Below are 15,824 nucleotides of genomic sequence, written 5' to 3' on the forward strand. Positions count from 1 at the left end.
TTATAATTTAATGTTAATATATTAAAATATTTCAGAAATAATTCTCAGTTTTAAACACTTTAGTGATATTCATGTAGTTGAACTGACAATGTTTAATCATTGCAAGCATTTTGCACTGAGCATAGGTGTTATCTGCAATACACTTACATTTCACTTTAAGGGTAGTGATGTTTTTGAAATTTGTTGTCTTATTGAAAAAAAAGTCTAGCATTGTTTATGCAGTTTAGATTTTTCACTTTTGCATAAGTTGAGATTCATTTTACAGTAGATATTACATAAAGTAAATTTGCATTAAAATATTAAAAATGTAAACTCTTCCTACAAATGAGTAAAATATTTAACATCCTTTTGACATAATATTATGATACATTCAGTTATTATGAGGTACTGTTTTTGTTTGAAGTTATTTATTAAATAATTTGTTAAATTATTTCTTTGTTTTAAAATTCCCCAGGGTACACTGCCTTAATTTCTTCTATTGAGATTAAATTATATTATAAAATATTATAAAATGTGCATTTCTTTCTTCTCTTCCTTCATCCCGTCTCTGCTTGGATTTCTCTCCCCAATATTTTAATTTTTGCCATTTCTCTTAACCTATACACTATGAATTAGACAACTCTATTAATTATTATAGACTGTTATTTTAGCTTTCCTGACCTTCACATTGGACTCTCTCTCTGCTGATCTAAATGCATTGTTTTAATGATTTCTTTAAAAAAAATCAAGGAAAGCTTTGATGTGGCTTTAGCTGCCTCCATCGTCTGGCCACATCTCAGAGATGTGTCACCTGTGCCAGGAGGGAATAGGGAAATCACGTTTTGAATGGTAATGATAACATACTAATCACTTCCTTTCTTTGAAGATAGAAGCGAGATATTCTGTCAGCATCCCTGGCTGCTGGAGCTTGGAGGCACTGGTCTAGGTGTATTAGCTTAAGTGTGCATGTCAATACAGCTTGCATCTCCCAAGATCCATAGGGGCTCATTAGAGTAAGGTAGATCATTTCGGCAGACAGCCACTCAGATAATATGGATAGCACCTACTTTTTAATATTATTATTAGAAAGCATTTCTTCAATTTTTAAATGACATCTGTCAACAAGGCAAAGTTCCAGGAGTTGAGAGGTTGTGTGTGTGGAGGGGAGGGGGTTGTTTTTTTGTTTTTGTTTTTTTGCCATGTAGCCAATTCTTTTTTTTTCCAGAGTGAAAAAGAGTGACTTAGAAATGTATGCCTGAACTTAGTTGGCAAATGTTGATAAATTGATTAGAAGCGCTTCAGAGGCAATATATATTTAAATAAAGTAACATTTTAAAGAAAAATCGGTAGCAATGGTCTTTTTATCTGGGGCTCATCTCAGATCATAAAGTTAGAATTATCAGAATTCTCAGAGTAATTTAATCCTTTAAAACGTAGTAAAAATTATTCTACATATATTAATACATAGTACTCAATTTATTATATTGCATCAGTCATTTATTCTTGGCCTTTTACTGCACAGCATATTACTGTAAAACATATACACAAAAGAATTCTACCTTTCCGTGTGCATGCCATGGGTTGCTCAAATAAAAACTTGTCATCCAAAATCAGGATTTGTTTCAATAAATTATTCTAGTGAAACAAAGATATGCACTTACAGGGAAAAACTACAGGGATTCATTAAAATATTATTTTAGCTTTGGTCATATAATGTCTTGTTTTTATTCAGTAGCTAGTACAAATAAGCAAATATTTCCTTTGTATTATCCAAGTATAATATTGTAAAGACATAATTATAAATGAATACATTTCTAATTCTTTCCAACCAGTGCTGTACTTAAGCTCATATTTTCCTCTTAAAATTTAAAATAAAAACCAGTAATGTGTGCAGGGGCAAAGGGATTGGGGGGGGGGAATTAGAGCTGGATTCTTGAATTTTCTTTCCTGTTTTCTTTTTAGAGGGCACATCTGCTCGATAACACAGAGAGGCTGGAAAGGTCATCTCGGAGACTAGAGGCTGGGTACCAAATAGCAGTGGAAACTGGTAAGAATTCTGAGAGTGAGCAAATTGTCTTGCTTATGCACAGCAGTCTTCACAACACATGACATTTCAGGGAAACTTCAAAGGCAAAGCAGAGACAGCAGCCCGAGATGTGGTTTACATATTGGGGAGACAATTGGGAGCTTATTTGCGCTTATCTTTTTTCAAGTTAAAAGGCATGACATCTACTGAAAACAGTTCCTGAGGTTTAAAAGTCTACATCTGAAAAGAGATAGAATACTTTGTCTAAATTCTACATTTGTCTTAATATACAGTAACATTTTGTCAGTTTACCCACCTGCAATGATTGTTAATATATACCATGGACTACAGTTGTTTTGCTCCTATACTTTCAGTTATTATATGAAATTAATATTTTTTGGAATGTATAATTTGTAAGGAAAGATGCATATTGAATTTTAACAAATTTACTGTTTTAACATGCACAGCATAGGGTATTTTGCTGCTTTTATTCATCTTGCACAGTTCTACACAGTATGTGTATTGTGAATTTAAAAGTTAATCCAATTATAGGCATCTGAATTTTCTCCACATTTCTGAGGTGTAACCCATCAAACAAACTCCATTCTGATTCTATTCTAAAGAGACCCAAGTGAATTTCTGCTTATGGTTGCTTTTTAAATACATAACCTGTGTTGGATTTTGATGTACCATAACATTCATCTTGTTTTCTGTAGGTTTATCATAGGAAGTCATCAAATGTGTTTGATAGCCAACATATTTTCCCCTAATATAGGCCATTAGAACAGAACATTGCTTCCTTATCTATAGATGGATTAGTTTTGTGTTATTGATAACCAATGGTAATTTATTTTGGTGATGGTATACTTTTGGTGGTTTTTGTTTTTTGTTTTTCTAATAAAAATGAAATAGGGACATTACTGAATGATTTTAAAATTTTATCCAATGAAGTGGGAGTTATTTTGAAGCACTATAACAGTTTCAGTAAGCAAATATGCAGTTAAGTTTAAACGCTGCTCTCTGTCCCATGCAATTACTGAGTTTTTATTTTAATGGACATTTTGGAATTTCTTTACATGTCTGTTTAATTACTCCCCTAAATGTAAGTTTGGTCTTTGAGCCAATCAGGATTCAGAAGATGGTTTTGTAAGTATACATTTACAAATTCAGTATTGCAAAAAAAAAAGAAGAAAAAAGTACCACCTACTTGCCAGTTCATAGTAAAGCACTTAGAAATAAATTACTACCCATTGTCTAAAATATATTTAGTGTATGGCATACAATGTCAGGGACACTAGAAATGCTAGACACAATACAGTCCTGATAGTCTAGATTGCTAATTAATTCAGTTTGGCACTTGACTGCCTATTCTTGCTGTACCACAGGGGGCGAACTAGTTTTACTCCACCTGACTAATGGCACTGTGGTTGCTTCTGGGCTCTCCCTCCTCTAAATCTAAATCTAAACCAGTCTCACCTTGCCTGGTGTCATGTTGCCTCGTGTCCAGCCAGATCCAGTGCTGGATCTGGCTGGCCGGCCGTTCTCTCTCACACACAAACTACATTTTTCCCACTGGTGGTATCCATTTATCTATTTGCAATATTTCATGCTTTCAAACTGCTGGATAGGTAAGACCCAGGGAATGAGCGATGGGAGCTCACTTCATCTTGCCGAGCCAGGCTTGAACCATCAGAGTGCAGACCATTACTGACAAATAGTTCCAACATTATTAAGCCACTGCATCATCACATAAGAGATAAATTACTTTTAGTAGAAAATAGTTTAGTTGCTGAGCTTTGGTTTATTTAAGTAAAACTGTTAAGAAGGCTTTGTGAGATTCCTGTCTGGAATTATTTTTTGTTAAGAGTTCACTGTCCCAGAGTCTGACACAACGTTCACTGGAGAGTACAACAAAATTGATGATAAGGTAATTCCAATGTGTAAGCCAGGCTCATACAACCCAACAGTAAAATATGGTTGAGTTTTATTTTCATATTTTTGTGGGTGGGGTGACTCTTGTGTCTATTTTACTGAGAAGTAACAACCTAGATGTATATATATAAAAGAGTATGCTATATATCTTCTCTGTAGACATATTTGAGTTACTGTTTCAGATGTTCTTCAGTGATTATTTCTTTTAAGTCAAGATTTTGAAGAAAGTGGCTTGTTTTAATAATGTTTTATTCTTGCTTAGAGGTGAGAATTCTCACAGAGCCCCAGCCTAAGGGCAGACTTTATATTTTTTCTCTTACTTGTGTCTTTGCATCCAGGTTAGTCTAGATCATTCAGATATTTCATCTCTTTAATCAATATTGGAATGCTGAAATGTTATAACCATTCATTAAATTTGCATAATGCATACATTCGACTCTTTATTGGATATAACATCAGATGTGAAATATAGTTATTGTAAGTCTTCTTAGATTATGCTTTTCAGAATTTAGTGGAATGTATTTTATTAACTCTGCAAGAGCAGTAAAAGTGCTTTAATTCTACTGAATTGTAATTAAAAGGGAAAATGCAAACTAACATAAATATGATTATTAATAAACATTCTTATTTTTTACATTGTATGTTTTATCTATATTTTATGTATACACTTTATCACTTGGATAAACAACATGAAAAATCAAGGAAGGAAGGAAGGAAGGAAGGAAGGAAGGAAGGAAGGAAGGAAGGAAGGAAGGAAGGAAGGAAGGAAGGAAGGAAGGCAATAGTTGACTGCATGATTGATGGCCGCCCTTTGGTAGTCTGTACAAGCAACACAACTATGGGTTCTAACATTATCTTTATTGTAAGGTCTCGCAAATCTGAAAGTAAATCTTTCCCTTCTCACCTTACTGTTCAAGAAATTAGGTGTGTCCCTTCTGAGATATTTGCCATGCCCCATTTCTTCTGTGAATTAAGCTGTCTCTTATCTAACTTTTGCTTAATCTGCAATACTTCCTCCTCCTGCCTCTTAAGAATATTACCATAGACCATTATAGGAAAGAATTAAACGAGATAAACAAACAAACAAAAACCTTTGCAAACATCATTTGCTACATCTGCCCTGTTTTACCTAGCCATGGTTTACCTTTATAGCCATGGTTTACTTCATCTGTACATTGATACATTATCTTCTACTGTTATGCTCTCACTTTCTGAGAATTTAGAGTCCTCAAGAAGGATATATACACCCTTATTCAGCAAATGCATGCTATAAATATAAATATCATGCATCGTTATAAAAGCAGCAAAGTACAATGTGCTCTTCTAATTCAGTAGTTTCCTCTGTACAAATACAGTATCACTCTGCATAAGGGAAGTTATTAAATGTTCCCTGCATCAGCATCAAGGATAGGGCTTTCTACTGAATACTCTTTTGTATATGATGAAGTAATACTATAAAGGTACTGAGGAGTTTCAAAAGGACTCTGAAAGAGGTTCTTGAAATAGTAGGAGGGAATTTTAGCTCTCTCGTACTGTATATCCAGACCAAGTTCTATGTTTAACATTTGGCATAGCTCTGTCAAGGCAAGCAATATTAAAAATGGGGCAGAGGAGTCATGAAAAGGTCTTCAACAATGGTTTTTTTCCAAGATGAAATAAACTTACCAGTGAAAGTGAGCTGAGCCAGTAATTCACCAAGAAGCTATCTCAACAAAAAATTTATGATGAGCAGCTATGAGGGGAACTGTAGTTCCAACTGAAGAAGGACATTTGGGATAAAGTTAGTAAGTAACTTGAAATAAAATTCTAATGATTTCTGACTGAATGGCTTCCAGTGCAATGAATCAATAATGTTCTATAGAAAATACCAAAATGGAAAAAAATCAGCACATAAAAGACCTCGGTGGCAGAGAATGATCTTCAAGAATATAAGGAAAATACATTAAAATAATATAATATAATAAAACATGATTTCACCTACCCAGTTAATTGGCTGTTCTGACCCCCCCCCCCTCTTTACTAGTTCACAAACGACAGCCAGACAGAACTTCAAAGGAAATATCTTTATCAGTCCTGGCTCAAGCTGGCTGCGAGCCCAAAATAAACATAGATAAAGTCTCTGGCAAAAGGTTACACAGCAAATGCAAAAACAAAACTCTTACAGCAAACCAGGTTTACAGAAAGCAATTCACTTATCCAAGTGTCTCTTTGAATCATGAACACTAACTTGAACAGGAACGAAACTGAACTCATGAACAAACGAACGACGAACGTTGACTTCTGCAACTAAGGCGTGGCACCATCAGTCTTTTATCTGCAGGAGAAGACCCTAACGAGCAACAGCTGCTTGTTATTTTCTCCCGGGAGCATCATGAAACCACTCACTGATAGCAGCTCCAAAGGCTCCTACCGAGCCACAACACTATCCTCCACTGCAGGGCCCTTCCCCCGGATCTGACGGTCCGGATGCGGTCGGAATGGATTGTCCATAAGATGGCCCGCACTGATTTCCTGTGTTTCCTCCTTCGTGATTCCCAAATACCTGCAGGAACATTCCCCTTGATCCAATGCTCCCCAGGTATCCAGTGGCCACCACGTCTCCTCCCGTCCTGTGCGGCGTCCAGGGTCCTCCACCCTCTCCAAGGCTGACCCACCAGCCCCTGTGCTGTCGGAGTCTGGCTGCAGCTCTAACAGCTCCGGCCGAGCCCTAACACCCTGTCCAGGGTTCTCCACCCTCTCCAAGGCCGACCCACCAGCCTCAGTACTGTCGGAGTCTGGCAGTGGCTCTAACAGCTCCGGCCGAGCCCTAACACCCTGTCCAGGGTCCTCCACCTCCTCCAAGGCCAACTCATAAGACCCCTCACCGTCGGAGTCTGGCGGCAGCTCCACCGACTCCTGCCGGGCCACCACACTATCCCCCACCGCAGGGCCCGTCCCCCGGTTCCGACACTCGGAATGCGGCCCGGAAGGGTTGGTGACGGCCTCCATGGAACACAGTCCCAGACACTGGTACCCCACTGGGATCCTAGAAATGAAGTCTTGTGCTGCGGGGACCGGGGTCGGCAAGGGCTGGAATCTTGGCGAAGCCCTCCTTGCAGACCTGGCCCATTGGCTTTGGACACATGTCTCCACGCACTTCCGCATGTCATTTCTTAAACGGGGCCAACAAAACTGACGGGATGCCAGGCACAATGTCCGGAAAAAACCCCAATGTCTTGCTGCAGAAGCGCTATGAACCTCGGAGCACCCGTCTACGGATGTGCCCTGCGGGAACATAGAGCTGGCCCCGATACTTCAAAAGATCCCCTTCCAAAGTCCACGGGGAAGCTGGCCCTACTTCCGCCTTTCATCGCTCCACCCATTCATCACCCCGCTGCGCATCCTGTATCAGAGAGTGTATGCTCACAGGATGATAAACTGCAGTGCAGGATGCAATGGGTAGAATAGTCCGAGGTGGAAGTGAGTCCGCAGGGTCAGAGTTCTCCGATTTCCTAGGCAGGGCATCCGCCCTGGGATTCCACACCCCACGAATGCACGCTACATTGTGCGAACGAGGTATCACAGCCGCACAAACGTGCCGGTTGTCTGACACGATAGTTCGTTGCTGAGGGACGGCCGCAGTCCGCGCAACCCTTCTATTCTTCTTGGGGCAACTCCCCGCCAGGTGTCCAAGATCCCCACAGTAGAAGCACAACCCCTCAGCATGTCGTCTGTCCATCTCTGTACGTGACACTCGAGGCCTGACAGCACCCAACTCCATGGGCTCCTCCCAGTCCACTGCAGTGTCTTGATGACCTGGCATTCTGGTGGTCTCCTGGAATGCACAGCGAGGCCTTCGCCTCTGCAGCCGGGCGTCTATCCGGAGGCACAAGTGGACCAACGCGTCGAATGTCGGTGGCCTGTCCACCCTTGCCAGTTCATCTTGCAAGGCATCAGACAATCCATCTTGGAAAGTGTCCATCAGAGCTGGTTCATTCCACGTTGAATCCTGACTACGCAGCCTGAATTCACTGACATAGTCTTGCAATGAACCACTCCCCTGCTGCAGTGACTTCAGATATCTAATTGATGTTTCCCCCTTAATAGGATCCTCAAACATACGTTTAAAATATTGACAGAAACCCTGGAAGTCATCCAACAAAGGGCTCGGCTGAGTTAACAAGGGGATAGCCCAATGGGCAGCTGTGCCTGAGAGCAAACTAATAATAAATCCCACCTTTGTCCGGTCAGTGGGAAAGTCCTCCGCTCTCAAACTCAGGAACAGCTGGCATTGTCCCAGAAACGCGGCAAACGTGGCCTGATTCCCATCAAATTTATCTGGCATGGCTACTGGGTACTTCCTCCTTGGCTGGGGTTTTTTTGCAGCTCTCTGCAGCTGAGCAATTTGGTCAGCCAATACCGCTATTTGCTGAGTCAGTCTGGCATTTTCAGCATACAGCTGCTCCATATTTTTATGAATGGAGGTTTGTCGTGGCAGAAGTCAAACTGTTCTGACCCCCCCCCCTCTTCGCTCGTTCACAAACGACAGCCAGACAGAACTTCAAAGGAAATATCTTTATCAGTCCTGGCTCAAGCTGGCTGCGAGCCCAAAATAAACATAGATAAAGTCTCTGGCAAAAAGTTACACAGCAAATGCAAAAACAAAACTCTTACGGCAAACCAGGTTTACAGAAAGCAATTCACTTATCCAAGTGCCTCTTTGAATCATGAACACTAACTCAAACAGGAACGAAACTGAACTCATGAACAAACGAATGACTTCTGCAACTAAGGCGTGGCACCATCAGTCTTTTATCTGCAGGAGAAGACTCTAACGAACAACAGCTGCTTGTTATCTTCTCCCGGGAGCATCCTGAAACCACTCACTGATAGCAGCTCCAAAGGCTCCTACCGAGCCACAACAATTGGCCTTTATCCATTCCATTGTTGAGTAATTGCTGATATAGATAAATAAAGATTAAAGTCAGTATGCTGTTGACATCTTATTCCAAACCCCACAGAGATGTCTAAGAAATATACAAAGCAAGGTGGTGATTAACACAATAAGTATAATGAATTTGCTTTGTTTGGAACTAATAAAGATTGGAATAATAGAATTAGATCTCCTGCTTCCATACATAATGACATCCAGCCAAATATCAATAATTTTGTCTTCATCTTTCTTCTAAAATCAATCTATTTGGATGACCAAAATGTTTTCATTGCAATAAAATCAGTCAATTTTATCCCAAATTCCCAAAAAATTATGTATTACTGCATGTTGCCTTTGGAACAATATGACATTTTACAAAATAATTATTTCATCCTTTTGGTAAGAAGAGCCAGACAAGTTTTTCTTTTAAGACATTCAGCACTAATCTTCATCCCTGCACATACTGTATATCCAGCTAGTTTCATTCAACTTGTTATTACAAGTTAACATGACCATGGATCATGAATACACATGGTTTATTAAGTTCACATTCTCAAGCACAATAATTAAATTCATTCCATATAACCATATTAATTGATTGCTATGGATTTATCTACAGGAGCATTATGAAAAATTGTGTCAAATTGAGTATTCATATGAGTGATTTTTACCTTGAAGTGCCTTGTAAAATTGTCACAAGTTTCCATTCTGCAGATTCCTACTAGGATCTGAATTCATAAACTTTGTGAGCTATTAAAAAAACCCTCTACATTATTATTATTTAAGAATAACAAAAAATAGTGTTTTCTCATTTTTCTTCTGCCACAAAGTAAACGCAGGAATGTAGTACCATCATAAGAATGCAGTCAGTGTTTTGGCTATTGTCTTACTTGGTTTATAGCCTTCAGTTTCTCCTAGAAGATAAAGCTAATTTGTCTCTATAGTGCCAGATAAGTTGCTTGGGGATGGGGTGGTTCAGTTTTCATACATTTACAGATTAACAGAGTTGGAAGGAACTTTGTAGATCATCTAGTCCAACTCCTACACCCAAGCAGGAGACCCTACACCATTTCTGACAAATGGCAATCCAATCTTCTTGAAAATCTCAAGTGATGAAGCTCCCACAACTTCTGAAGGCAAGCTGTTCTGTTGGTTGATTGTTCTCACTGTCAGAAAATTTCTTCTTATTTCCAGGTTAAATCTCTCCTTGCTCGGTTTCCCTCCATTATTCTTTGTCTGGCCTACAGGTGCTTTGCAAAACAGTTTGACCCCTTCCTCTCAGTGGCAACTCCTCAAATATTGCAAGACTGCTATCATGTCTTTCCTGGTCTTTCTTTTCACTAGACTAGCCACATCCCTACTTGATGTGTTTTTTCTTCTGGTGAGCCTTTCCCCCCTGCCTGCTCTGGTTGCTGCGGAGTCCCCTTCAGTCTCCCCTGCTTAGTGCCTGGTCTCCTGTTATCCTGGGCTTTGACTTAGACCATCTGATTTTCCTTAACTATAAGTTTAGGGCCTTTGGATTTGCCTTTTTAGCCCTAATTGGTTTCATCACTGCTACCTTCCATGGCCCCTGGATTACCATCACTGACACTATCATTGCCTCCCATTACGACCCCTGGACTACCAACTGGGATAGCGCCTATTTAATCCAACCAACCCATTTTATTACGGCGCTACGGATTGTGGTCGGATGGGGACATTTACAGCGTGGAGGAAGGTTTGCTGAAATCTTAAGGACTATATGAAACACCCCCCCTCTATTTCGATTTGTCCCTATTACCCCGAACTTTGGACCTTCTTCTGGCCTACAGGAGAGGAGAAGACGGATTTTCTCCTGTTTACCATCCATTGCCATTGCCGGCTCTCAACCATCTCACTTATTTCCAGACTTTTGGAGTTATATTGCACAATTTCTAAGACCTAAGATCTGTGCAAACTGTCTTATTATGTGGAGTGTCTGAGTATGTTAATGAATGAGCCCACTTTTTATTATTTTTAACTTTTATTCCCTGTTTTTACTGTACCTGCTGTTTTTATTGTTATAGTGAGGGTGTGCAAGTTAAGTATGGCTGTTTGGTGTGTATGAGAGGACCAAGAGTGCGGCCTGGGGCCCCCTCCACTGAGTGCAGAAGCAGAAGTGGATGGGGGCCCGGAACCGCGTCTCGTCCCGGATTCTATGGGGCGAATGGCCTGCCGAGGAAAGTGGGGGCCATGGGCTGGGGAGAGGGGTCTACGGTTGAGGGGACGGGCCGGAGCATTCCGGTTACATTTGGGAGAGGCAGGTATGGCAGGAGCTTCGGGGCAGGCCATTACCGGGGAAGGAGGGTTCGCTATGTCACAGCGGTCCCTCATTCCGGCCCTGATAGCTCATCTCAAGGACCAAGTGGCAAGGGTGATCAGGGCTCTGGTCTCAGGTTGCTGTTGCTAAATGCCAGATCTGTGATTCACAAAGCTCCCCTCGTCCAGGACTTGATACAAGACGAGGGGGCAGATCTGGCATGTATTACTGAAACCTGGTTAGGCCATGAGGGAGAAGTCCCCCTCTCTGAAATGTGCCCTGAAGAGTTTCAGGTGCTCCACCAACCGCGACACCAGAGAAAGAGGGGGGGGGGAATGGCTGCCATCATCCAAAGTTCTCTGGTTCCTCGTGGGATCCCTGCTCCGGAGATTGTCAGGTGTGAGTCTCTTCTGGTGAAGCTGGACCTTGGGGGTCAAATGGGCCTGTTGTTAACGTACCTACCTCCCAGCTGCATTGCAACAGCCCTGCCTGCACTCCTGGAGTCAGTAGCCGCACTGGCGGTTGAATTCCCCAAACTTATAATATTGGGGGATTTCAACCTACCATCTCTCAGCGAACGCTCTGATGGGGCGCAGGAGTTCATGGCTTCCATGACAGCCATGGACTTGACCCAGGTAATTCAGGGTCCGACTCATACAGCGGGACACAAGCTCGACCTCGTGTTTCTCTCGGGGCAGTGGAGATGTGATCTGAAATTGGAGGGCATTGAGATCTCGCCCCTGTCATGGTCAGATCACTTCCTACTGAGGCTGGACATTCGGAAACTACTCCCCCACTGCAGGGAGGTGGAGCTGATTAAATGGTTCCGCCCCAGGCGCCTGATGGACCCTTTGGGATTTCAAACGGAGCTTGGGGACATACCTGACTCCCTTGCCCGCAGTCTGACAGTGTCCTTGGTCACTGCTTGGAATATAGCGGCGGCTGGGGCTCTTGACCGGATTGCGCCTTTGCAGCCTCTCTGCGGCAGTGGATCCAGGAGGGCTCCTTGGTTTACTGAGGAACTCCGGGAGATGAAGCGCCAAAAGAGACTCCTAGAGCGACGCTGGAGGTCTAGTAACTCCGAATCTGACCGAGCACTGCTAAGAGCCTTTATTAGGACTTATCTTGTGGCGATACGGGCAGCAAAATGTGCACATTTTTCCGCTCTTATTGCGTCCTCAGAATCTCGCCCGGCCGCCCTGTTCAGGATTACTCGCTCCCTCCTGAAAGGGAGGGATGGGGAGGAACCCTTACAGGGAAGAGCTGAGGAATTTGTTCAGTTTCTGTCAGACAAAGTCGCCCAGATTCGGACAGACCTGGACTCCACTTGGGCAGTTCCTGCCGAGATGCCGGGGGTGGGCCTTGATCGGATTTCTTGGAGCGAGTTCCAACCTGTTACTCCTGAGGAAGTGGACAAGGCCATGGGAGCGGTAAGTGCCTCCACCTGCCTGCTGGACCCGTGTCCCTCCTGGCTGGTTTCGGCCAGCAAGGAGCTTACACGAGGCTGGTTCCAGAGAATTATTAACACCTCTTTACAGGAGGGATCTTTCCCGCAGCCCTTGAAGGTGGTGAGACCCCTCCTTAAGAAACCTTCTCTGGATCCAACTATTCTTAATAACTATCGTCCAGTTTCCAACCTCCCCTTTGTTGGGAAGGTTGTTGAGAAGGTGGTGGCCTTTCAACTCCGACGGTCCTTGGATGAAGCTGATTATCTTGATCCCTTCCAGTCGTGTTTCAGGCCTGGTTACTCCACCAAAACTGCTTTGGTCGCACTGACCAATGATCTCTGGCGGGCCAGGGATAGAGGACATTCCTCTATCCTGGTGCTTCTTGACCTCTCAGCGGCCTTTGATACCATCAACCATGGTATCTTTCTGTGACGACTGGGGGAGGTGGGAGTGAGAGGCACCGTTTTACGGTGGTTCTCTTCTTACCTCTCTGACAGGTCACAGTCGGTGTTGGTTGGAGGACAGAGGTTGACCCCTAGGCCCCTCAAATATGAGGTGCCGCAGGGCTCGATCCTGTCCCCCTCCTATTTAATATCTACATGAAGCCGCTGGGTGAGATCATTCTCCGGCACGGGATTAAACCACCAATATGTGGACGATACTCAATTGTATCTGTTCACCCCCTGCCAACTCAGCGAAGCAGTGGAAGTGATGTGCCAGTGCCTGGAGGCTGTTAGGATCTGGATGGGAGTGAACAAGCTGGCACTCAATCCAGACAAGACCGAGTGGCTATTGATGTTTCCTCCCAAGGATAGTCCAGATTGTCCATCTATCTGCCTGGGGGGTGAAAGTCTTCACCCCTCAGAGAGGGCCTGCAACTTGGGTGTCCTCCTGGATCCGCAGCTGACATTAGAACACCATCTGTTGGCTGTGACCAGGGGGGCTTTTGCCCAGGTTCACCTGGTGCACCAGTTGCGGCCCTATCTGGACTGGGAGGCACTTCGAATGGTCACTCATGCCCTCATCACCTCAAGGCTCGATTACTGCAACACAGTCTACATGGGGCTCCCCTTGAAGAGTGTTCAGAGACTACAGTTGGTCCAGAATGCAGCCGCGTGAGCGATATTGGGTGTACCTCGGTACACCCATGTTACACCTATCCTCCGCGAGCTGCACTGGCTCCCTATTGGTCTGCGGACACGCTACAAAGTGCTGGTGATTACCTTTAAAGCTCTACATGGCCTTGGACCTGGATATCTGAGAGACCGCCTCCTGCTACACACCTCCCAACATACGATAAGAACCCACAGGCTAGGCCTCCTCCGGGTGCCGTCGACCGGACAATGCCGGCTGGCGACCACTCGGGGGAGAGCCTTTTCTGTAGCTGCTCCGGCTCTGTGGTACTAGCTACCAACAGAGATCCGGACCCTTCCCATGCTCACGGCCTTCCAAAAAGCCACCAAAACCTGGCTGTTCCGACAGGCCTGGGGTTGCTGATCTATAAATCAGGTCCAACCCCCAGCTAAGCCAAATGTATGTTGTGTTTTTTAAACTGTTTTTGTTTCTCTCCCCTATTTGTAATTTTATTTTATTTCGTATTTGTAAGCTGCCTGGAGTCCTCCGGGATTGGGCGCCATATAAGCTCATTAAATTACGAATTACAAATTACTTTTCTCTACTTTGAATTTCATTTTGTTAGATAGGGCCCAGTGTTCAAATCTGTCAAGATCCATCTGGACCTTGAGCCTATCTTTTAGGGTGTTAGCTATTCCTGCCAGCTTAGTATCATCTGCGAATTTGGTAAATTTCCCTTCTATTCCCTTAGCTAAGTCATTTATGAAGATATTGAAGAGTACTAGGCCGAAGATGGAACCTTGTAGTATCACACTGCTTGCTTTCCTCAGTGTAGACTTAGACCCATTAAGGACTACTTGTTGAGTACAGTTTGTCAGCTAGTTGCGAATCCATCTAGTGGTGATGTAATGTCTCCACTTTTTTCTAACTTACTAAGAAGTAGATTGTGGTCGAATTTGCACATTTCTAGAGGCAGATCCTATTAATTGTCTTATTTCCAAAATAAATATTTATATTTCATTAGTAAATGAAATTATCATGTTAATTGTTACTAACAGTGTAATCCTTTTGGTTTGAGATAACTCATTTCCCAACACTGGAAGTCTTTAAGAAGATGTTGGATAGCCATTTGTCTAAAACGGTATAGGGTTTCCTGCCTAGGCAGGGGGTTGGACTAGAAGACACCCTTCCAACTCTGCTATTGTATTATTGTATTATATTTTACTGAATATAAAATAATGAAGCCCAAATAGAGATCTGCAGAAATTTCACACAAATAATGTTTTGATATTCATTTGTTCAATTTTGTCTGTCTCAAAAAATGATTCTGAGTGGTGAACGGTATTAAAAGAAATTTAAAATAATCTCAATCACAAATAAAAAAATATATAGCAGCCAAGGAAACTATCACAATCAACCATCACCAACACATCCAGAAGATTTAGGCACTCAAGGGCCAAAAAGTGGATACAGAGGTGGTTTTTTCCTTACCATGGCAATAATAAATTCTAGAGCTGGCCTTTTAAAAATACCCGTAAAAATGAATGGTGGTTGAAAATATCCAGAGCCAATGATATTTTTTGTACTAAAGATCAGACATGGAAGGATGGGGAGGGGTAGAATCCCTATTTTTTCTAATACAACAGTGAAGGTTTTCAATATAATGTTTGTGTAAAATATGTTTATTTTGTGGTTTCAACTGTTATTGATGAATCATAGCCAATTAAGAAACCAATTAGTGCCAAAGAACTGAAACTGTACAATGTATCTCTGTGCCCTAAGATAACAAGTGAAAGCTTGGCTATCAAGATGGACCTTAAAGGCCATTGAAAATTGTTCAGAAAAAGTCAATTCTAAGTTCCTGCTAACTGAATTGCTTTATGTAATATGGTCCAAAGCAGCCGAGGTGGCGCAGTGGTTAGGGTGCAGTACTGCAGGCCACTTCAGCTGACTGTTATCTGCAGTTCAGCGGTTCAAATCTCACCGGCTCAAGGTTGACTCAGCCTTCCATCCTTCCGAGGTGGGTGAAATGAGGACCCAGACTGTGGGGGCGATATGCTGATTCTGTAAACCGCTTAGAGAGGGCTGAAAGCCCTATGAAGCGGTATATAAGTCTAACTGCTATTGCTATAGACTGCTATAGTCTTTCTGTTAGAGATGGTCCTGCCGTTGCAC

At 42.5% G+C, this 15,824-nt stretch overlaps 1 protein-coding gene across 4 annotated transcripts in view; it reads left to right on the forward strand.

The window, feature by feature from the left end:
• VTI1A (vesicle transport through interaction with t-SNAREs 1A) overlaps positions 1–15,824 on the forward strand; it is a 248,033-nt gene that overhangs the window by 90,054 nt on the left and 142,155 nt on the right. For all 4 annotated transcript variants that reach the window (XM_087725835.1, XM_087725836.1, XM_087725833.1 and 1 more), the window contains one exon: positions 1,942–2,026. In XM_087725835.1, the coding sequence (XP_087581961.1) occupies positions 1,942–2,026 (85 nt within the window). The remainder of the gene's footprint in view (positions 1–1,941; positions 2,027–15,824) is intronic.

This window comes from Thamnophis sirtalis, unplaced genomic scaffold (genome assembly GCF_051295495.1).
Source record: "Thamnophis sirtalis isolate CommonGarterSnake01/CBP01778 unplaced genomic scaffold, rThaSir2_p1.2 scaffold_11, whole genome shotgun sequence".
NCBI lineage: Eukaryota > Metazoa > Chordata > Lepidosauria > Squamata > Natricidae > Thamnophis > Thamnophis sirtalis.